Genomic DNA, 24,228 nt, shown 5'->3' with positions numbered 1-24,228 from the left:
TGTGTAAGTACGTGTCAGTTATGGGGAAGGGGTTCCAAAGAAAAATAGACACTATTAACCCTAGGCTTACCTCTGCACTACAAGTGCATTCACGTGCATTGGGAGCTTACATTTTATGTATTCTCTTCGAGTGTGAATGCTCACTATTGAACTCTGCCATCCAGAATCCATCCAGCACACCGTCACACTAGCCGGGTAAGAAGGATAATATGTCATCACACCGAAAGGTGTCTGGCTTAGGCACCCTGCAGAGTATTTCACAGTGAAACACCCTGCAGGATGGGAGTGATAAGTTATTGTGAACGGAGTCATATGATATTATCCTCTCATATTAAGAGAAGTGCAGTATTCCTCACCCCTCTGTCTCTTAAAATAACTTTAGATCGAAACAATGATAAATTAGAGACTGGTTACCATGTCACAAATAAAAAAGTCAATTCAACTACCTTTCCACAAACAGTATATCTCGACTCAAAATATGCAGGTAATAGCATTTTCCTTTATGACATGAATATACTGACGGTGTAATTTTGTTACACCAGGATAATCTAAACACCCGCTTCATGGCATTGTATCAGCTCGTTCAAATTTATAGAGTAAATTCCCCAGGTCCAAAATATTTAAGCTAAATCTAATTTGTTCGCCGTGTAAGTGTATACAGCAGGGGATTGCTGTGGAAATATTACGGTGGGTTGGTATTGTAGAAATAACGTTGTTATGTTGCGGTTGACGGTCTCTGATAATTATTGGTGTAGGACTAATGCCTGTAATCCACTCTAGTACAAAGTTTCCCTGGGCTCGGGGTACTTGCTCTTTTTACAGTCATTAGTCTTGCTGTTAGAGAGGAATTTTAACTTTTGGAGGGAAAAAAATGTATATAGAGATTCGTGGGGATTCCCCTGTGCAAAATTATAGACAGATTCTGGTTCCTAATGCGAGAAAATGCAGGGTTTTGCTTGTGTGTGTTTATGATGTGATGTGAAAAAAAAGTTATCATGAGCTGAATATAGGAGAGAAAAAAGGGGGATTTAGCCGAGAGGGAATGGAAAGGTAACCCAAGGGGCTAGCGCATCTTCAGAGGCCGATCTGTGCAATGGTGAATGCAGGTCTAGGCCGCATAAACTGGGAACCAGTTGCCCTTTTAGTACACCTCGTAGGAGCCCTGGAAGGGTTAAACGTGAATCTCTTTATTGACGTTTTCATCAGATTTTTGCTGATTTTACTTGCCATTTACTTTGTGTTTAATGCACTGGAGACTTTAAGTTATTGTGTAAGGATATTATTTTTATAAATTGTGTATATTTTGTCATTTACTGATTGGAATGTCTTCTTTTATTCGGACCTGCTGGTTTACCGTGTGTATCCGGATAAGATACGGCCATTTCTTTTCACTATAGTTTACCCTGCATGTCCTCAAAAGGAAGAACCCCAGGATATGACATCATATCCTGATACCGAGAAGAAGGAAGGGGGGCTAGTCTAGTACTAGGTCTAATACGGCACCGAGTCTGTGACCCCCAATCTGCTTAAAAATAGAATTTCGTGACAAGGTTCAAAAAATACCCTTTTCAGCCCAGTTTTCACACCGTAGATTCCCGGTATTACACTTTAAAAAGACGTTATACCAAAAAAATGCTGTTAGTGCTTTCAAGCCCATGCTGTGTTGTTGAAATCAACCTGTTTGACTTACATGGCCTTGTGGGAAAGAGACAACATGGCGAATGCACTGTAAATAAGAAATGCGATGGCCCTGATGGAGTTCTGTTACCGGTTACTATGAAATAGCCTGACGCCTGCCCCAGTGAACATATTAATGGAGATGCAGGCTGTAGGGACGTGAGTGTGCAGCCCTATATCTTTAGGACACAAAGTCATTCTAAGAATTGGGGACCACTAAGGCCTGGAGAGTGTCCACAAAGTGTCCACCTGGAAATGACTAAAGAGAGGTTATGGGAGATGTTGAAGCGTATGGGAAGCTTCAGAGAATGATGTGAGCTTCAAACCTTATTAAAACCGCCATTAATATATATATAAAGACTCCTGACAAAGTGGAGAAGATGAAGAAAAACATAATTGCTGTCTTATTTGATGGTGAATGACATTTTAAAGCATCTACTGAAACACGCAGGAACGCGGCAGAAGCTGTGATGCGACCTTTCCTTATGGATTAGTAATTTCTGAGGCAAATAGGTTGCTTGTGGAGCCTCTTAATAGCCCACTGACTGCCTTAAATCGAATTTGTCATCCAAACATCAAATTGTCATATTTACGTTGACTGCAACATGCGACATGGTATTATAACAAGTTATTTAACGTTGCCATTTGGAACCGAAAGTCTGTGAATTTGGCAGCCCAGCAGTATGTAAAATTCATACCTTCGCACAATTCTTTTAACTTTTAGTATCGATTTTAAATATTGCTCTGCAGCCTGCAGCATGGACACAATGGTTTCGTTTTAAACGTTAGTGCCATCTGTTTGTTTGATATTGTCTGATTTCCTTTATTGTGTCTACCAGAGCTACTTCCACTGGAAATCTATTCCAGATATCTACTACTTCTTCAGTAATGTACACATTTTCTTAGCAAATTAGACCTTGTTCTGTAAAAAAAAAAAAAAGGTTTGGAGCGGTCAAGCTAGACAATTATATAAAATATAATATACAATTTGATAAAATGAATATTTACTATTTACTGATTTAATATGTAACTAAAAGATTTAACTTTTCAAAGCAGGAAAGAAAGAAAGGAAAAGAATAAAAAGAAGAAAATGGAACGTAATGAAGACAATGTATTTCCCCGCTGAGTTGGAAGAAAAGCTTCCACTGCACTTTATATCTTAATAAGATTTTTTCGATATTATGATATCGGTTAATCTGTTTTAAAGGTGTTGAAACCCCAGAACAATATGTAAAACATTCGCTTTACCAAAGGGGAACGGCTTTAATCTGGTGCCGAGCCTTGATAAGTTACACAAAATAGGTTTATCTTCCAAGAATGGCTATGATTGATATGCCATCACGGATGCTCCTCGGCGCCGTATGGGATAAGTGAATCTAATACAGATAGGTCAGGCGCGGCTCCGAAGGAATTTCCCCCATGACATCAAAACTCTAAATGGATTTATATGCATTTTGGTTTTAATTATATCAGGGACTTTATCGACATCTGTAGACCCTCCTCGGCGTCTCCGAGATAATGTGGTATGTTTGGTGTACCGGGGAAATAAAATATCGCTATTGTGCAAAAAAATAAAATAACATGATGTAATTAAGCAAAAAAAAGGACTTTAACTCAATTTGAAACACATTTTAAAAGAAGAATGTGTTGAGATCGCTATAGCTTATGTTTCCTTAAGATGGTTTGGTGCCCAGGTATGACTGTAAGCTAGGCTGTAACATTGACGTTGCTTACTAGGTTAATAAAAAGGTTTCTATATGATGCAATGTAATAAAAACTTAACTGTTTTCATGGAAAACAAGAATATTTGTCACATAATTATAAAAGGGTTTCTAACAATTAGCCTTTTAAGATTAAACTTGGATCAGTGAACACAATGTGCCATTGGAACACAGGAGTGATGGGAGTGATAAAGGGCCATTGGAACACAGGAGTGATGGGAGTGATAAAGGGCCATTGGAATACAGGAGTGATGGGCGTGATAAAGGAGTGATGGGAGTGATAAAGGGCCATTGGAACACAGGAGTGATGGGAGTGATGGGAGTGATAAAGGGCCATTGGAACACAGGAGTGATGGGAGTGATATAGGAGTGATGGGAGTGATAAAGGGCCATTGGAACACAGGACTGATGGGAGTGATAAAGGGCCATTGGAATACAGGAGTGATGGGAGTGATAAAGGAGTGATGGGAGTGATAAAGGGCCATTGGAACACAGGAGTGATGGGAGTGATGGGAGTGATAAAGGGCCATTGGAACACAGGAGTGATGGGAGTGATATAGGAGTGATGGGAGTGATAAAGGGCCATTGGAACACAGGAGTGATGGGAGTGATAAAGGGCCTCTGTACGCCTATGAAGATATTCCATTAAAAATCAGCCGTTTCCAGCTACAATAATCATTTACAACATTAACCCCGTCTGCCCTGCATTTCTCATCCATTTCATGTTATTTTAATAAGCAAAATGTGCTTTTCTTTAGAAACAAGAAACAAAAGTGACCCCAAACTATTAAATGGTAGTGTATGTCTGGATCTCTCTACAGTTTTCCAGAAGACCACTTTAAAAAGTTAAAAGAATATGTTTATTAACCAACACATAAGCAGGATTGTTTTTTTTTGGGGGGGGTATAAATATTTTTAACCATATTTCTCACTCTATTTTTCACCTTGCCTGGGAATAAGAAGGAGACAAGTTACCCATCTTAACCCCTTAATGACAAAGCCCGTACATGTACGTGCTCAAAATGCATTGTTTTCAATGGGTTTTGGGACCGCCCATTGTCCTTAAGGGGTTAAACATTCTGTTCCTTAGCAACAAAGGATGTATACTTAAAATAGTTTCTACAGGGAATGGGGGGCCGACAGGAGAAATTCCAGTATGTTACTTATAGCATAAAAGAAATAGTGGCTATAAATGTATAGACTATACAGGAGTACAGCGCTATATGAGATGTGTGAAGAGGGGAATTACCATTTGTGGAAAAGCTCTTATAAAATCAAAGACGTACAAGATGTAAGGATGAATGGTAGCGCGTAATGTAAAGTCAGCGTGGATGAAGAACAACCTCGTCAATACCAAATGAAGACAAAAAAAAACATTTACACAGACTTATCCTAAGGCAGGTAGTCAATGATGTGAACACACAAGAGAAACATATTTGCATTTCTGTAGAGAACAATAATGGGTTTGATGGACACCATAATGACGGGTCTTATGGTTTTAATGAACACGGTTAGACTACATTGGAAGCAAAGAACCTCAACAAGCTTTTCTATTCAGATACGACCATAAACAAGCTAGCGTAAGGTCGCCTGCATTAACACTTAACCAGCTAACAATTGAGCTCTCTTGGGCATCCCATTGCATTAACGTCAGGAGCTCCAGCGAAGGTTCCAACACTATTAATTCTGCTTTAATACGTGCAATTATTCCATAAATTACAAACATCTGATCTTTAAATTAAAGCACTTCCATTAAGTAGTGTACCTATCCTGACTATAAGACGACACCTGTTAAAGTTATTGTTCCACTTTGATGTAAATCTTTCGGTTGCCTCTGGCGCTTTAATCATGAAAACAACATAGCGGCATTTAAAAAATATTTATTCCGCGTACATGGCAACAACCTATCAGTGAGTGCTTTGTGTAAATTGACAATTCATTGTTCCCAGGAAATATTATGAATGAGCCAAAAATGTATTGATTATAGAATTAATTTTGTAAATGATTTGGGCATTCAAAAGCACTACGAAAGGTGTTTCTAATACTACACAGTAACATCGCACCCATAAACTTTAAAATTATATTAGAATTCTAATTTATACATAGTTTTTTGTAAAACTCTAAACGCAGTTAATATAAAAGACAGCAAAAATATGGTTTAAAAAGTTGTGATGACTTCCAACGGAACTATAGAAAAAAATAAATTAAGGTTGTGATTGTTTATCACCTTTGATATGGAAGAGGTCATGTACTGTGGGTTTTGAAAAGCAGGATAGCGTGTTCAAATTAAACTAATTGATGCACTTATTTAAAAGGAAACCGCAAAGAGAAAAACAAAGAAACCAAATAGTCCCTCTGGGGAGGTCTGCTCCCTCCTGAGACTCACAAGCAGGATGCCTTGTAAAGGTTTCTCTCAGCAGGGTGACTTCAAACGGCCGTCTTTTATAGTTACACGGCAGAACAGCGATCAACAGATCCCCTGCTGCCTCGCTCCTGATACACTCGCAGTCTGATTAATTAACCAGAACTTCCAGACATTAACTATGCAGCTCCAGGTGAGGCAGGCAGCCAGAGCTGACTCTTTCATAAATGGTCAGACACTGGACAACATTTAGAAGAAGAAAGAACCAAAAGAAAAAAAGCAAACCGCAAACCTGTTACTAAATTCTAATACAAAGGCCACGTTGCAAAATACATCAGTACCAGTCTGGGGTTGAGTAAGGGGCCCTGGCACTTTAAGGCCAGCAGCCATTATGCGCATGGCACACTGCAGGACCTGATCTGGAGCAGCCGTATCGGTAGGTATGCGGTCCTATCACCCACCAGCCATTTGTCCAATGGGCAAGATGGCCATTCCGGGCCTGGGAAACAGTTAATACTTTTATCAAAGATGCCTTTCTAGTGAACACAGACACTTTGAATTATAAAAAGTTTACTTCAGAATGGATAATGTTCATCCAGGAGTCAAGAAGGAATTCTATTTCCTTTTTTAGGACAATATGGAATAAAGGTTTTGAGAGGGTTTTTCAACTTTGACTGGATCAATAGAAATGGGTGCTTGGAAGGGTTAAACTTTATGTTTTTTTTATATCTTTTTTCAGATTATCATATAACTTTGTGTATTACTACCCTGATTTACCATGAAGTGGCCTGTGTCTATTACTTGAGGTGAATTTAGGAGCCTCTCCCCTTACCTAGACAACTGTTATTAAACTGAACATGAGTCTGTTTTAGAGTGTACAGAACAGGGACGTCGGAAGCCTGACCCCAAGCTCAGCTTTTTAAGCCGCGCATGAACCCGAACCAGAATGGAAAAGTTTTGGACCAAAACAGATGACAATTTTGAACAGAGCACCAGTCATGTTATCACTTCTGTGCTCCTCACAAGTTGGCCAGAAACAAAGTAGCCCAGCTACACTGAGCATAAAGAAAAAAGTGTATGTGTGCTTTTAGCAAATTTGCAAGGAACATTTTTCTTTAACAATTTGCCCCACCACTTTGGGGCATTATAATATTGCTTTGATTGCAAGAGACTGCATGCTGCATGATTCTGGTGCAAGGTGCCACAGTAGATACCAGGTCACCAGTTTTTGTCGGCAATACCAAGATCCTTGAAATACACCTCACCCCCAAGAAGTGTCTGCAGTGAAACCCCATAGCTGTAACAGGTGCTCTTACCCCCAAACCATCCACGACCAGGCTGGCTCTCCCCTGGAGGCTCGGTAGCAACTCAGGCTTCATGTCCTCTCAGCCTTAAGGCCAGAGGATTGAACGTTACTCCCCTGTACCTACTTCTTAAACCGATCCTTTAATTTGAAGCCCTTTTGCTCACACACCAAGAGTTATATACATACTCCGAATAGACCATTCCATTGGTTGCTATGGTTTCACATTTTACACCAGAATCTCTTTTTATACATCCCCAATTTGTTTATGCTCAGCCCGATACATTCTTAAACATTATTTAGACAACAGATTCCTTTTAAAAGAAATTGTTTAGCCTGTTTACAGCTTGCCGTTACTATGTTACTTAAATTCAACCTGTTACCAGATGATTACGCGACACCGCGGTGCATTAAAACTGAAAGTCGATTTCAAGCAGAATCATCTACCCATCACTTCGGCACCATTTAAATAAGTGTCTCTTTCCGGAACAAAGTGTATAAACCTATTAAATATATCTCGAAAGTGAAAACAACTATTAAAGGAGACTGGGAAGCTGTTACATGGTATTCGTTTTATTGTAGCTTTAAAATCCATTTCTAGATGGGATAGGATCTATAATGTTTTCCTCTAATGCATATAAAAGCAGCTGAGATGGCTGAGAAACCATTCTATGCTATATATCGGTATGTAATGGCACCTGGTTTGGAAAGACAAGTACTCGAGCTTGTGTGCTATAAGTAATAAAAAGTGACAAAATCAGAGACGAAGACAACAAATACAATTATATATATTTTATATATATATATATATATATCAACATAACTTTATTTGAAAGCTCTATCACACATAATGAGATGTTAGTGTCTTGTTTCATCCATTGACCATGTTTTGTGTACTTTATCTTTCTTGACCAATATATCATAGTTGTTTTCCCCCCTTTGTGCTTTTTTTTTTTTTTCCAATATACCGGTTTTCCTTTTCTCTACTGATGGAACTCTCTCTAAACAAAGCCGAGGACTGTTCACACTGAAAGAGGACAGCATAAGCTATTTCATTTCATAATCAAAGCTGAGTGTTGTGGTATTGCAGTAGAGTATAAAACAGCATAGTGTTTGATGAGTAGAAAGAGATTACTAAAACTCTCAATAGTATTCACATAATAAAAAAAAAAGTGCATTTCTGATTGTCTCAAATCAATTTCTTTGCCCTCACCAACCAAAAGGCCAGTTGGAGGCCTGGATCTTCCCTGGGGACTCCAAGGAACCCCACGGACAGTGGTGGTGATGGCCAAATTGTCCAAACCCGATGCTCACGCCACTGGCTGTAAACAGAGAAGGCAAATTTGGCAAAGATGATACCTTTATTGACTAACTGACGTATAATGGATTGCAAACTTTTCGAGACTATCTAGGACTATATGCGCCTGAAGAAGAGACCTAGATAGTCTTCAAAGCTTGCAATCCCTTATAGACCAGTTAACCAATAAGGGTATCGTCTTCACCAATGCAGACTAGGAACAATTTCTGACCAAGATTTGGTATTTTTTTGCTGAGCAAAAGTGATAAAAGCTCTTCATTGAACTACAATAGGATAAATACATTTCACTTAAGTCAATAGGGGTATGTCTAAAAGCGATCATGCTGTGAATTAACAAAAGGCCATGGTTTCTAAAAAACTTAACAAATTCTAAGTAATGTAAGTAAGGACACGATGTATTTCACTTTGAAATCCAACAAGACCAAACCGAGTCTATCTGCCTTTTGTTTAATATTTGTATGCCGAATCGGTGACCAGCTATTTCCTAACACAGACAGAAGATGAAACAGACCGTTTTTAATTCCTTAAAAGTAAGTGAACAATGCAATAAAGTAGTTAAAAAGCTTTTGGCCATGATTACTTTCGTGATTTTTTTCCTAATGTTTGCTATCTTACAAAAACGTGAGGCGAAACCATCAATAATCAGTACCAGCGCTTTAAACTGATCTCTCTCTCTGCAGTGACAAAGCCGCCTCTGGAATTTTTAACCTCCTTAACAATTAATTCAATCTCCTGCTGTCATTTCTTCCACAATTAAAAGGATGGAGCCATCTGAATAGTAACAAAGGGACACTAATGAACAAAGCAAGCCCAAAAACATAAATCTTAGAACTGCAAGTTAATCAATAACCGCTTCAAGGTGTGGAATCATACTGCAAGCCAATCGATCTGATCACTTTTTAGGTTTAGTGAGCTTTTGTCATTAGACGAGGACAAAGGAGTAAAGTGATTCTAGCTGAGGTTTGCCAAAAGTTAAATACTTTACAAACTGCAATCAGAACTTTCCAGGCTATGTTTTTGCACCATGTTGTCTTTTATTGCTCAGTTTCCACTTATTTCAACCTATTTCAATATGTACAGTCGCAATCCTTCAATAATGACACTTTTCAGCGATGATTTATCACTTTAACGAAAATGAGGTCACACGCAAAGAAACAAATTAAGAGAAGTCAAAAGCCAACCTAGGGGTACATATTACTCTATGTCATTACATTATTATCAACCAAATATTAAAACTTTGGAAGAATGCTAAGCACCCACATTTAAGGGAGCAGGGAAGGGAACTGGGGGGACCTTGACTCATGGAATTGGAATTAAGCCCATGGTGCTTCACTGAGGCTACAGACACAATCAGAAATAGGACTGATATTATTATTAATACTACTACTACTACTACTAATAATAATAATATATACTCAAATATTAACTACTTCATTATTATAGGAATTTAACTAATATAAATACATCTCATGCACTCAATTCAGAATCTTTGTCTTTGGTTTTGACCTCTATGTCCCTCATCCACCACCACATATGATGCCCGGTTATAGCCTAGAACACATTGAGTTCTTACATTGTCCTCCGATGCAGGGAGGTATAGGTCTTAGGGGTCCCTCAAGGCTTCTAGGTGCACAGGTGAGCCTGAAAAGCCACCACTATGGACATCTTTCAGTAATGGCTCCCGTAAGCATTTATTATTAAATCACTGCATAATTCCTTAAAGGTTTGGGCCTTCCCTTTGATTTGCTTCATAATACAACTGCTATTCAAGTGGGTACGTTTTCACACAACGATGCTCCAAGAAGCAGCCACTTAAATCCAAAAATGGATACCCACATGAAGAAGTAGGTACAATGGACCTACACGTTAAACTCTTTATACTCAATCCTTATCCACCTTCACCAGTTTCCATCATCCAAGGTCTCTTTGTCATCTCCTGAATTGGCCCTTAGCTGGACCTCTTCAACCAGCAGACCCCAACAAGTCCCTTGTGTTTGGCTATCTAATGGCTAATCCCAAAAACCTGATGCCCAGATAACATTTTGTAGGAATAATGTAATCTTAACGGGGCGTTTTATTGCAAAATTGTACAGTTCCCTGTGAAGGTTTGTTTTAATAGCAGTCAATAAACACTTTCTTATAAAAATATACACTTTGTCTGTGATCCCTACGCACCAGCCCCATTAATGGGGGAATTATTTTAAAACTGGAATCCCAAATTGCCCTTTGAATAGAACGTCAAATGTAAAAAAAAAGTAGTTAAAAAAAGGTAATTTTATCTGCACTACTTAAAATATGTAAATTGTAATAGAGACATTTTCAAATATTTCAAGCTCATATCTCACATTTTAACAACACAGGACAAGTCTTCTACGATCAGCAGTATTCTGTGAACTGGCAGCTAATTCAAACATTCTGCATATTTATCCTGCATTATCGTACATTTGGAATTGGAAATTATATACGTTTTGGCACCGCGTTATCATCTGTCCTATATTTCACCTTTTTAATATTTGTAATATCTAGCAGATAATGACAGCCAGTGACATATTTTAGTAGTGCTATGCAAAAAAAATGTGAAAAAATTGCTCTTTGAGTCATTTTAAAAAGCTTTGAGAATTGACTTGCATTTTAGTCCTTGCATTATAGATATATTTTTGTTAAATAGTAATGATTTAATTTTTTAAATGTTTCAATATATTTTTAGCTGAGGTTTGTTCAGCAACAATATGCAGCATTATTTTTACGCTGCGAGACAGATTTAGCCAATTTCCATTAAATATGATGCAATAGATATTGCTTAATTCTTACACTTTTATTCTTCTTCTTCTTACACTCTAGTCATCATATGCACTTTAATGCATAAAATAGCTGCGTGGTCCCTTTAAATTTCAATGAGAGAACTTTCCTATAAGTTATTGGCTGCTCCACGCAGCCAATCAGTGGCAAGAATAGCTGGATCAAGGAGGAGGAGGACAACTGCAGCAGCAAGGCTGCATCTTCTGTGCCAGATAAGTAATTTTTGGCACTTTAATATACAATCTTCGATAGTAGGAATGCCATGGACACTTAACTGGCCCTTTTAACTTTTGTTGTTTTTCTGCTGCCATCCGGTTGCCACGTGTGTTTTAAATTGTCGCTTTGAACGAATACATTTGTGATAACAGCATTACAAAAGTTCAGCTGTAAACAGTTAAATACAACAAACGGTTTATTGTCATATATAAGAAAGATGTCTACATATCTTAAGAAGTGTTATATTATTGAGATGAGTACGAGACCTTAAATAGGATCAAAAGGCTGATGTGATTAATTTGTTTCTTATTTCCGCTACCAATACCGCATTTGTTATCAACATTTCAGTCGAAATTTCATAAAATATTCCGAGCTCACACCAAGTATCACATAAAAGCTTTATAATTAACAAAGCTTCTCCAATTGTATGCGTGTTACATACCTTCATGTGCGATAATTCATGCTCCTTGTCTATTTAGTATTAGAGATTGTCGCATTGTAATAATTATCCTGACATAGTGACACCTTTGCACTTTTTGCTAATATGTCTTGCCAAGTTATCACTGTGTTGTATTATCAACGTAACACTTCTGCTGTTATTTTGCTTTTTTTATTTTTTTTTATTTTGTCTCTTGGCAAATAATCCTGTAAGTTAGTACTTTGTGATAGTGCTAACGTGACATAATTTAATTCACTGCTCTTACCAGGGCTAGCTGATACAAACATTTTACTGTGCAGTGAATACACAAAGAAGCTTCGAACGATTTTGCCTTAAATGCTTTTATTGATGACGGCGTTTAAATATTTTAAGTTTGGACAGGCACATTACCGTCAATCTCAAATCCAAATAACTAAATGTATACTATAAACACACATTTAAAAAAAAGAAGCCATTTGTCTCTTGCTATTGTAAACGGACATGTTAACGTAATGTCTACTTCCTTATTCTGATTTCTGTTCAGAAAGTTGCTGTTCTACCTCCATTCATGGACGTAGTAAACCCAAAAACTCAGGAGGGACATAACTGAGGCGGAGGCTTATATTTGTAGAGGCTCATATTTATATCCTCAGTGTTCAGTAAAATTCCAGGGGCCATTTGTCCCCCATTCTTTTGTCCATGTCTACGTGATGTGCCTACAGACCCAACGTGGATGTTGAAGACCACACTGAGGAAGTGGATGGAGTAACTGCTGTCATGTAGAAATGTTTCTGTATAAGCTATCCTTACTACGTGGATCACAGACTCCGGGCATCGTTAGGCTATTTCCAGTAATCAGCATCAAATGAGAGAAATGGTAGTACGAGTTGGAGATGATGAGATCTTAGTCCGCCTGCGGTCAAGAAGCAACAGGGCTGGCCAACATCAGGTACTCTAAGCAAACACCTAGTTCGCTTCATGAAATCTTAGTACAAGTGCTGAGAGGATGATAGGTGAAACAGCGCATGGGATAGATATTTGTCTCCTGAATCTAAGAAAAGACCAACGACTGATTAAGATTTTAGTCTTGACAGCAGCCTGTAAACTGGGCAGCCTAGATGGGCCGAACGGTTCTTATCTGCTGTCAAATTCTGTGTTTCTATGTTAATACTTATTGAATGCAGCTACATGTTGTACAAACTGAAAACCAAGAAGAATTCAGAATGGGAGGCTGGTGCTGCATAACAGTCTCCATGATTAAATTATGTTGACTAATGTAGTATATAGTCCCCTGTATGGGTTCGATAAGAATTTGCTTGTTATTTTACCACTTGAAGGGGTTAACATGCAGCATTTATAATAATCAGGGACAAGCAAAGGCCATGCTTTGTTTTCATTTGTCAAACAATATTACTTGGCAGCTGGATATATGCAGGGACCCGATTATCCAATTTGAGATCTCTCAATTAAGAGAGACAAAACACATTCCGGAATTGAAACTTGACCTTCTCTGTTACTAAAATTATGCATCAATCAATATTTAATATACTAACCCTGTTTTTCGTACATGTGGAAAACACTGTATATTGATTTGTTAAATCTAAAGAAGAAGAAAAAAAAAGTAAAATGCCAACATTAGCCACTTTGCTGCCATATTGTTAACCCTTGGCCGGAGATACCAGAGGAGGTTTGTGTCATGAAACACAAACAAGAGGTATGCTCTTCACGAGAATAAAAATGCAACACTCCGTTACAGATTCCATTAGTGAAGCGAGGATATGTCTTTTTTGGTGTTGGTGCAAATTATGACCAAGGTAGATTTTCACCACACTTTCTCTTTAATTATGCTCTTAGATTGAGTTATGACTGTGTATAATGATGTAAGCTTCAGCTGGTGATTGCAAAGTTATGGCGAGTTCTGCATAGAATGCCACTGCGGGGAACTCACAAACAATACAGTAAGGCTGGATGAAAATAATCAACCTATATTGAAAGCTAGGCACAGGTCCAGTGGCCCATTTATCCTACTTGCATGTGCCAATGTTGCCACTCTATCATGCTGTCCCACCGAGCTCTACCTCTGTCCTGCTTCTTGAGACATGGGGCAAGTCCCACTAAGTGGACCAACACTAAAAGAGTCAAAACAATGTTCAGGTCTGACACATATTTCCCAGTAAGGATCTAGTCACAGTGTGCATTCTTCCTAAAGAACTTATAATACTAGGAACCCTAGTGGCTTTATATGGAATTACAAGTGAGAGCAGTTAATTGCCCACTGCCCCCTTTGCCTGCCCTCCCGTCATAGAGGTTTGAAATAGCCCATCTGGTAATCCAAGATGGGAACCACTGGTTAGTGCTCCGGTATTGTTTCTTCCTTAATAAATAAATTATAGCTCAGCGCAGCTACAATCCAAATTGCATTTGAAGTGCTTTCTGCCATAATGCACTATGGTGCTATGGTTATAACAGCAAATATATATGTCGTATGTTCCTTGATACGGTGCTGACACGTACATATACGTTTCAGTAAACTTATTGAAGACCAGGTATTATCGACCTGCTCTAATTCCAAGCACACATCGAACGTAACTACCGTACATTCCAAGAAATACAGACCCCAATTCCAAATACATAGTTGCCACTTCATACAGATGAGGTCCTTTCAAATATATGGAAATAAAACCTCTCTCAAATTGGTTGCCAGCATCCCTGCATTACAAGTAAGAGGTCTGGGGTCTGGGGGTATTAAATCACCTGCCACAATTTAACTCTTAGCGCACCTCCTTTTTTTTTTTGCCTAAACCAAGTCAGATAGTGACTCATAAACCATGAAGACCAATTTTAAGGATGACTATAATGGTCTAGGTTTTTATCAATTTAAAATCACAATTTTTTTTTCTCAAAAGGCACTCAATGTACTATTTTCAGCCCAAAAGATTAATGCAAAGATTAATAATAATAAAAATAATAATAATTATTATTATTGTTTTCATTGTATTATTCTATGAACCATATGCAAACTAAGCAAAGAGTCTACACATTCGAAGAACTGACAGATTTTTTTCCAGGTCAGAACTATTATCTTAACAAAGCTATCACCTCCCGTACGATCTCCTATTTTATAACCATTTAATGAAACCACTAATGTCATCAGAATTCCATATTTCTGTTGTCATGTAACAACAGGCTGAATTCATGAGCATTATCTCCTTAGCAAAGTTAATGTTTTATATTTAGTATTCACGCTGCACTGTGAACAAAACTATAAATATGTAAATTACATTGGCGTATGAAAACAATATATCAAACAAAAGGAAGCAATCGATGGGGAGATTCAAACTAAGAGGATAGCCAAGCGTTTGTCTCCCCCTACTGGATTTTAGGAGATAGGCTGCACTCCGGGGTTTAGGTAGCAGAATAAATGGATTGCAGATGCTCTCTTTCCAACTTCAGTTTAAAAAATAAAAGCCCGATTCAGTAGACCGTTCTGCGCATGAGGAGCTGCAAGGTATGTGTCCCCTTTGCTGCTACATAAGGGTCATCAGTTGCATCATAACTTAACCCTTCCAGTGCCAGAGGCAGTCCACTTGATTCAGACTACTTGCATACTTGGGAAGTTCACAGGGCAGACAACCAGGAGGTCTCCATCTTCTGAGGTAGTTGCTTGGTGGTGGTAGGGGGTTGGTGACTAGCCACACTAAGGGCACTGTTAGTCATTCGATAAGGGCAGAACTAGCCCCAGATAGCATTGAATTGCTTGGGAGTGGGCATGGATAAACAGTGCTTCCTTGTCCTGGAGAAAGAGCAGAGTGGCCCTGAGACCCGGGGATGTAGCACCTCACATCAGAGACTGCGGGTGAAACCGGGACAGTTCACAGGTATGACTACTTGCAATGTCATGTATATGCATCAACCTTTCTACTCACTCCTGATCTCCCCAACTGTTAGCAAGACAAGTTAGTACAACGATTTAAAGCGGAGCTGACACTTGCCGGAGTACTATGTTCTCCAGTTTAGTATACCAAATACACAAGGATAAAGGTATTTACAGACTAAAATAAGCATTACTCGGCAGAAACTCACTTTATCTTAGATTTATGTTCTGATCATCCACGTGATTTTTTTAAGCCATTTTTATCAAATGATTTTCCCTCTTTTTAAGTTACTGCTTCCCTTTGGTGGAAGGTAATTGGTTCTAGTAGACTTTCCATCTGAAGAAGCCAGCTAGAAGGGATACCCAAACTTTATGCCACTTTAAGAATCAAAAGGTATCAAATTCAAATAAAGATTTGGTTTTAAATCAAAAATATCTTCAAATTTATTTCACAAAAAAATAAATAAACAGAACACACAAAATAAAAGTAGCTTTAATAACTGAATTTAGAATATAGTTATGCTATAAGTTGCTATGGTGACCATTGTATGTATGTATATATATATATATATATATATATATATATATATATAAATGTTACTTAATGTACATTCATTTCTAAGTATATATATATATTTCTAAATCACACTCCATCTTCAGCTATGTAGTCCAACCACACAAAAGAATGCTTTTCGCCTGGATTTCCTAAACCCAGATATCGGCAAATCAGCAGACCTGATGAAAATCCACTTTAAAATTCATTAAATATGTTCTATATCATGCTAAAATAAGACAATGGAGCAGATCTGTCATCTCAATCACTTCCTCAGGTCTCCTAATCACACACAATCTAAATAGAAATGCTTATTGAGGTTCTGGTGTTGCCCTGGCAACAGAATCCTGTCATTCTTTCAATACTTTCCGCCCTTGGTGACATCATTCTAAGGAGCGCTGCCAAACTCAATCCTTGTCAGATCGTATGTGATAATCCTCAATACCCCTGCTCTGAGATAAAGGCTTTGGAGCTTCGCTAAGAGAAGAAAAACTTGTATAGTTGTAGGACAAAAGTGCGTTTGTTCTAAAATGTGGTTAGAAGGACGCATGTGACATTATTTTTGCTTTAGGGGGTATGGTTAGAGGTGTGGGACTTGACACTTATTGATAGCTACTTATGTTACTATGTAAGACGTCTAGAAGAATAACATATTACTTGTCTTTACACATTATTGTCACACTATTATTGAGCCCAATAGTCATATTTTCCATAGGACAATCACGATTTCTAGACATTGCCCCCTGAGATGGCCCATAGTCCCCCCTTAAGTGGGCAAAGGGGATCATCTGGTGGTTAGGGAGATCATGAAGGGATAACACGAAGTAAGTGCTGCCTCATCCCACTTGCCTCTATCTACATCCCTTAACGAAGGTTTCCCACCTTGGCACCTGGTGATACAGTACTCTGGGTGTAATTATTAATATTGATTAGTCCCATCAAAGATGTCAGGTCTTTAGAAAGTTTCTGACTTGTTTTTCCTAAATGACATCTCAGAAAGTCTTAAGAGGCTACACTTGCTTAAGGATTTTGATTAATGTGCCAGGGTACACAATTAATGGGTTTTTTTCTAAGTGAAAGAGCACCTTTTGTAACACTTGGGAAAGAAAAATAAGGAGAGAAAGGTGATCAGAACGCAAGAAGCACTCTGCAGCCTAAAAATGGTACATACAAAATCCGTACTTGAGGGGGAATTATCGGATACTAGAAGAAGATAAAACAAGTACAAAAATACTCAGAGAAAAAGATGAAAACAAATTACCTCTTCATTAGAGGAAAATGTAAGAAACAAATATAATTCTTCAAGCTGTTTTCACGTTTCAAGTAGCAGTTTCTGTCTTATCTACAATTAGTTTTTCACAGTACATTTTACTGGAATTGCATAAACCACACATCATTCATTTTACAGACTAAGACGCTTAACCCTTTCACTCGGGAGCATTACATAGCATGTCTATTGCTGAAATTATATATATTCTTTCACTTAAAGAACATTAAAGATGTCTATGATCTAAAAGCTTTATAACATTTCTAACCAAAGTGTTTATATGATATAGATTTCTCAAAATATTCATTTACTTTAAAACATTTATTTGGTACATAATTTATTTAACTTTGTTTGGGATTGATGTTTTTATATTTAGAAATGTATTTAGTGATATATTAACATTAATGGCTCCATCCCTATCACTTTTACATGGCGTTTTAAACAAAGTCGACCCAAATATAGTATACTGGAAATGAAGTCTAGTTTATATAAGATCCCAAGGGACACTCAGATTGAAAAGGTGCTTACATGTTTTCTTAATGTAGATAATGTTGGTGCTGTAGGCTTTAGTTTCTTGAAAAGATGGAGGAGAAAGAGACCTTGCCTTTCTAAACACGCATTTTATACCCCTTCTCAATATCACTTAGGGTATAGTTTTATATTATTATAGTTATATGAACCATGTTTGGATATTGTCAATCCTTGTTGGACCATTCCTGTTACATTCTAGCATTCGAGAAAGAACCTTGGACAATTATGTCACATGTTCAAAAATACATGTTTCACCCATACCTAATGTGAATATATGTATAGGTAACAACGAAAACATTAATTTCTAACAGAACTCTTCTACTTCGCCATAGAAACTGAAACTTTGATGCCCAAGAGCGGGGTGTACAGTGCATGCCCTATTCTGAGAGAGGAAATATTCTATTTCATCAGTGACCCTTTCCACCTTATCCTTCCAGATCATCAACAAAACAGCCCAGTCCTCTCTAATTGCGGCCATCATGACACCAATTATACTAGCCACCCCATACATTAAGTTCATCCAAATGTTCTATGAATATAACTATTACTTACGCAGATTGTGACAATTAAATCAGCCGCCTAACTATGGTTCACTAAACACTGTTAATGAGCCTCAAATACATTTGGCGTACACAGCTTATGCCACAATGCAAGCAAGCCTTTTCTGTCCAACACATCCAAAGTTAACCGTACTGCATGGAATAACCACAGATGGAGCACAGAAGTGTTCCCTGGAGATTTGGCTGTATTGTCACCTAGTGGTCATACATTGAACTGCAATAAAATATATTATTATTATTATATTTTATTTGTATAGTGTCAACAATTTTTGAGGAGCATGGATTCAAAGGGTTTGACAAAACTAGAATTGACCGACTAAGATAAACCTTTACATTAGGACCCCAACTGTAATTAAATGTCTCTTTTTTTAGTCCTCCCTGCCTTTCCGGTAAGGGGTGATTCAAAATGTAGTTCAACAACAGCTTGGCTAACCTTCATGTGTGATCAGACACATCCATCAGAAGAAACAGAAGCCATACCATACAATGTATACATATAGAATAGAAAATATTAGTACTCACCGCGGCTTTACTCCCAGTTATCTGCATGCAGGAGGTCAGCACGGAGATTAGGATGTGAAAAAACAAATACACCACAATTAGTAGCAGATTCAAGCAAGGACACTAATTAGTTAATTTCTACTACTGCACGACTATACTATCACATTCCAAATTCTGTGTAGACTCAAAGCAAGACAGACAAAGGGCTAAAGGAGGACACGTGTTATTTAAGGCTCTTAACATTTAGAAATAAGCATGCAGCAGAATGGGTATTGTATCTATATAACCCTGGGAAATGACAACTAACTTGTTGGAGTTCTGGTTGCACCAAAGTGTTATGGTATTACACAATCCGTGACACCGAGCCTTGGAACTTTGCATCCAGCTATGTGCAAGTTTCGCAAGCAACCACTAACGGTGAAGGGTGAAGTGTTGACCATAGCCATATGAGCGATGCCCCTCATCGCAGACACAAAGTTACCAAACAGGAGAAAGGTTGTACTTCATGGGTGGGAGAGAAACACCGGAAAACAGGTTACTTCAGAAAGGAAGATCATGGGGACCATAGAGAATGAAGACAAGGGTAAAATAAGGAAATCAGAATGCGAGAATGGGGATTATTCAGATCAGTAAAAAGAAGTAACTGGGGCAAAAAGAGAAACAAAGAACAAGCCTGATAATGAAAACTGTGAGAATATTAGGACAAAAATTACAACGAAGATAAAAAGTGCAGAGGAGAAAAGAGGCGACCGCTGGAATTGTTTTGCAGCTGTTTCTGTAAATCTGGTTTATCGTCCGCTTTGTAATGATTTAATGATGTCATTGATTTAATGAATTCTTGTATGAATGTTCAGCATGGAATATTTGGTCCATCTCTGGATATCTACTTTCCTCAATTTTTACAATAAGACAACTTCCCCAGATGTCTCCAAAATAAATAGATGAACATTTCTGAAACCTCATAATCATACATTTCACGTCGCGCTTGGCTTGGGTTAAAACACGCTTGTTATACAGAGGAGCTTAGATCTGCGGCGATATGGAAAAATAAACGGTTATATTTTCCGAAATTAGCAACCAAATTTTACTATGAAATGCAAATCAGCAAAATCATTAAATGTACTAATAAAAAAGGAGGGGTGATATCGTAATAATTCAAAATTGCATAAAAACTATGCAAAATCAAACTTAGTTAACAATAGTAGTTTTCAAATTCATGTGGAATTATGGTTTTATGGTGTTTAAAAAGACATGTTGACAACTGGATTGTGTGCCTTTTTGTTTGCATTTGTAGCAACTTTATAAACCATCCTCATTGCGGCATAGCAGCAGGGAAGCCCCCCATCAAGTGACCTTTAATCCTCAAATTTATTTAAAAAGCTCCTACTGTATAAGCCGTAACTACTGAGGTTTGCCTTCATCTCATTTTACTTTCTGTCTTTTTTATAAATAATCTGAAATACGGCATTTAATAAACTCAGCTGAATACTGGAAATCTTTAAAGCTCCATAATCAGTGATACCGCAGTAAGCCTGTAGCCAGCCTATGCGAAATATTAACAAATCATCTTAAAACCTATCTTTACTATTAAAGTCTATGTATTAGATGGATGCAGCGCTTCGGATAATGAAGAAATACCTTAAACTGATTATTTGGGGGTTTCAACAGACTTTGCTCATATGTTTCCATGGTTGTATAGTCATAAAGATTTATGCCAATCGTATTAAAAAGAATTGTTTTTGGGTCCACCCAGGAATCCTCTAATCTCCCATAACTGGCCCAGGAAGCTTTTGGGGTAAGATCTCAATACTGTAGCTCCGACGTCGCTACCGCATCCTGGCGGCTCACTGGTTAAAAAGAGTGGCTGACCACACCCCAAGCCCATCCCACTCCACCCATAACCCTGCCCACTCCCTCTTCTAGTAACACCCCCCTAACAAATGTGCCCCAATTCGGGCAACTGAAATATTGGGGGGGTCCATAAAGCAACAAAATACATAAAGATAAAAAAAAACTCAGAAAAAGAGACAATTTGAGCCATTAGACACATAGGCACATTAAGTTAAAAAGCTCCAATTATGGCAACTAATTAATTTAATTAACACATTATTATTCATGCGACTTTATCTGCGTTCTGCATGCTGACTAAGTTTCACAGAATTACTTGTGTTTTGCCTGTAGGTACAATAGTGGAACAAAAATATAAAAAAATCCTGCTTATCTGGTAAAAAAAAAAATGGCTGCTTCTTCTTAAAAGTGCACATATACATGGCTCATTGGTTAACTCCTTTATTGAAACACGCCTTGGGCACTGAAAAGGTTAAAGTAACTTTAGTGCCCCAATGGGAAAAAAAAAAAGATTAAACGTGCTATTCCAATAAACGTTTTTCTATTACCTAATACTCATGAAAATGAAGATTCTTCATGCTCGGGGCACAGAGTCAGTTATCTGTTGAAACATATTTTTGCCTGTGGTCACTAAAAAAGCAGATTTCTACAATTCTGCTGATTCTTAGCTCCTACCCTGCTTAGAATTCAATACAGAAATTGAGTTATCAGTGTTTAATTATATATAATATATATATATATATATATATATGTGTGTGCGTGAATGTGTGTGCGTGAATGTGTGTGTGTGTGTGCAAGTGCACAGTATTAACCCTGTAAAGCTTTGGAAGTTTTTAAAATTCCTTTAATGTATTTTATTTTATTTTAGTTACTTTCTACTAAAAAAATGATATGCATTTTATATGCTACTCCTGACTTCTCTTTATTCTGATTTCTTTAATGCACATGATAGCTTTGTGGCCCCTTTAAATTTTGGCTTTTATAAATGCATGGGGACCCCCCATATGCATTTCCTGCTTTCCCCACCCCCAGGTAGTTGCCATGCCGGACACATCGACCTGCACGCCATCCAACATTGTCATCCAACATTGTCATCCAACATGGCCATCCAACATGGCCATCCAACATCGCTGGCTCAGGTAATGTTGTAGGCGTTCAGGACCTTGCATGGAAAGCATTCCTACTGATTTCAATGGGAGCCTTTTCCTGCCACTGATTAGCTGCTTCAAACAGCCAATCAGCATCAAGAATCATTGGACCATGGATGAAGAGGGCTGCCTTAGCTGCAGGGCTGCAGATACAGCCTCAGGTAAGAAGTATATCTTTAGATGAATTGTCAGGTGCTGTAAACCGTGTACACGTTCCATCATCTAAAAGGTTTTTTTTTTCTAGTGAAGCGCCTGTTTGTAAATGCAGAAATTGACATTTTTTCAGGGGAAAAAGTAAACTTCTATACATATTTTTTTTAAAAAAACTACTTTAACTTTCACACATTTCTTAATAATATGATTTTTGTGAGACTGATGAGAACAAACTTATTTATAATCTTTTTTTCGTTTGACATCTGTTCAGGCCCACAAATTTATACCGAGCAGCAGGTGTGCCGATTCCCACTGTGTGCTTAAAGACCAGCTATGGTCAACCATGAATTGCTCATTTAAATCAGAAATGCTTTTAAGAACGCTTTCCACTTGTTTCCAGGCTTATTTACTGCATATATATAAAGTAAAATGTACAGCAGACACTGCATAATACACAGAAAAACGGATGATTAGAAAAAAGATTTCACTTGGAAACCGACAAACATCATGCAATGCTGAAACCTCCTGACTAATGAAGTAACTGCCAGATAAAATGTAGCATTTAATAAGTTTCAAAAATAGATACAAATACATCCTAATAACAGCAGGAAAGAATGAATTTCTCTCTAAACTTCGCACGGGAAGGGCAGTAATACAGAGACCAAATTTCACCCCAGTAGCTGCTTCCTAGACCTACAAAGCTACAGACCCTAAAACCTTAGTCAAAACCTCCTATCAAATAACCCTAGGTAATCATATACACCTAATCAGTCCCTGCACCCTGTATAATGTATCTGGACCGACTGATGAAGAGTAACTAAGCCTACATTAATATGTGCCAGACGAGGGTTTCACCATAGATGTCCCTACTGTATCACCAGGGGCTTTCTTAGGTGCCCAATGTGAAGCAATCAGAGCTTTAAAAAGCCTACACTCCATTGCCATTGAAGCAACCAATCAACCACCGCTGGATTCTAATTGGCATATTGGTTAAAACCTATATGCTATGTAAAATACAAAACCATTGTACCATACATTTCACCAACAACCGATGTACCCATACTACATAGCTTCCAAAACTAACACGGCTTGCACACATATCTCAATAATGTATATCACTAGTATGTCATCTCCTTGGAGACCCACAATCAGGTGCAACCATAACCCTCTTCGTCCAATATTTTGCATTATATATAAAATGATTGAGAGACAATCAACAGAGATGATGGGCCAGAAAACAAACCTTTACTTTCCAGAAACAATACCTTAGACACGATTGACCCTTACATTTTGGATGAACAGACAGATGTCTCCAACCTTTAAATACACTCACTACTGCGTGGAGGTATTCTGCCCTCTAAAAGGTCCCCAATGTTAACCTGCTCCTCAAGAAGCTTAGAATTCTTAGAACCTGGATTCTCCTTTCAACATTCCACCATAGCCAATCTTAGACCCTACGATCAGTATTCTCTGCACCTCTGTGTCATTCTAGAGATCAAAGCCAGATCTTGGCCAAGTATTACAAGCTGAAAATAGGAGCTAATCCCTTAACTCCCAGCGACAAACCATTTTGAAAGGTTTGAGGGCATGAAAGGTGGGCATCTCTTAAGGAACAGAACGGCAACTGCAAGAGATTAGAGCAAGTCAAGAAGCTTAATGCAGTTCACTTAGAATTACGCCGTAGCCTGATCATTTTCAAGACTCATATGAAGTGGAGCTTTAAATATAGCGCAAGATGACAAGATACTGCTACTTTCATCATTTTGATTTACCAAGGTACCATCAAAACTCTTCTTACTTTGTTTGATAAACCGTAGCATTTCGACGGCAAAATCCCACGGATTAGCCGAGAGCTGTGGATTTGGAGTCTTATTGGTTTCAAGTAGCGCGAGTGTCATGTTTCAGATTATGGAGCCGCTCAGAGATGCCGGCTAAATTCTAATGAAACAGTTTGTTTATTCAAAGTTGAAGGTGTATTA

At 38.0% G+C, this 24,228-nt stretch overlaps 1 protein-coding gene across 2 annotated transcripts in view; it reads right to left on the bottom strand.

Annotated features, from left to right (window-relative positions):
* DIAPH2 (diaphanous related formin 2) overlaps positions 1–24,228 on the bottom strand; it is a 474,990-nt gene that overhangs the window by 402,640 nt on the left and 48,122 nt on the right. For both annotated transcript variants that reach the window (XM_053473146.1, XM_053473147.1), the window contains one exon: positions 19,122–19,142. In XM_053473146.1, coding sequence (XP_053329121.1) covers positions 19,122–19,142 — 21 coding nt within the window. The remainder of the gene's footprint in view (positions 1–19,121; positions 19,143–24,228) is intronic.

This window comes from Spea bombifrons, chromosome 8, assembly GCF_027358695.1.
Source record: "Spea bombifrons isolate aSpeBom1 chromosome 8, aSpeBom1.2.pri, whole genome shotgun sequence".
NCBI classification, from domain to species: Eukaryota; Metazoa; Chordata; class Amphibia; order Anura; family Pelobatidae; genus Spea; species Spea bombifrons.
The sequence above is the reverse complement of the archived record's forward strand: the minus strand, read 5'-3'. Positions and strand labels throughout refer to the sequence as shown.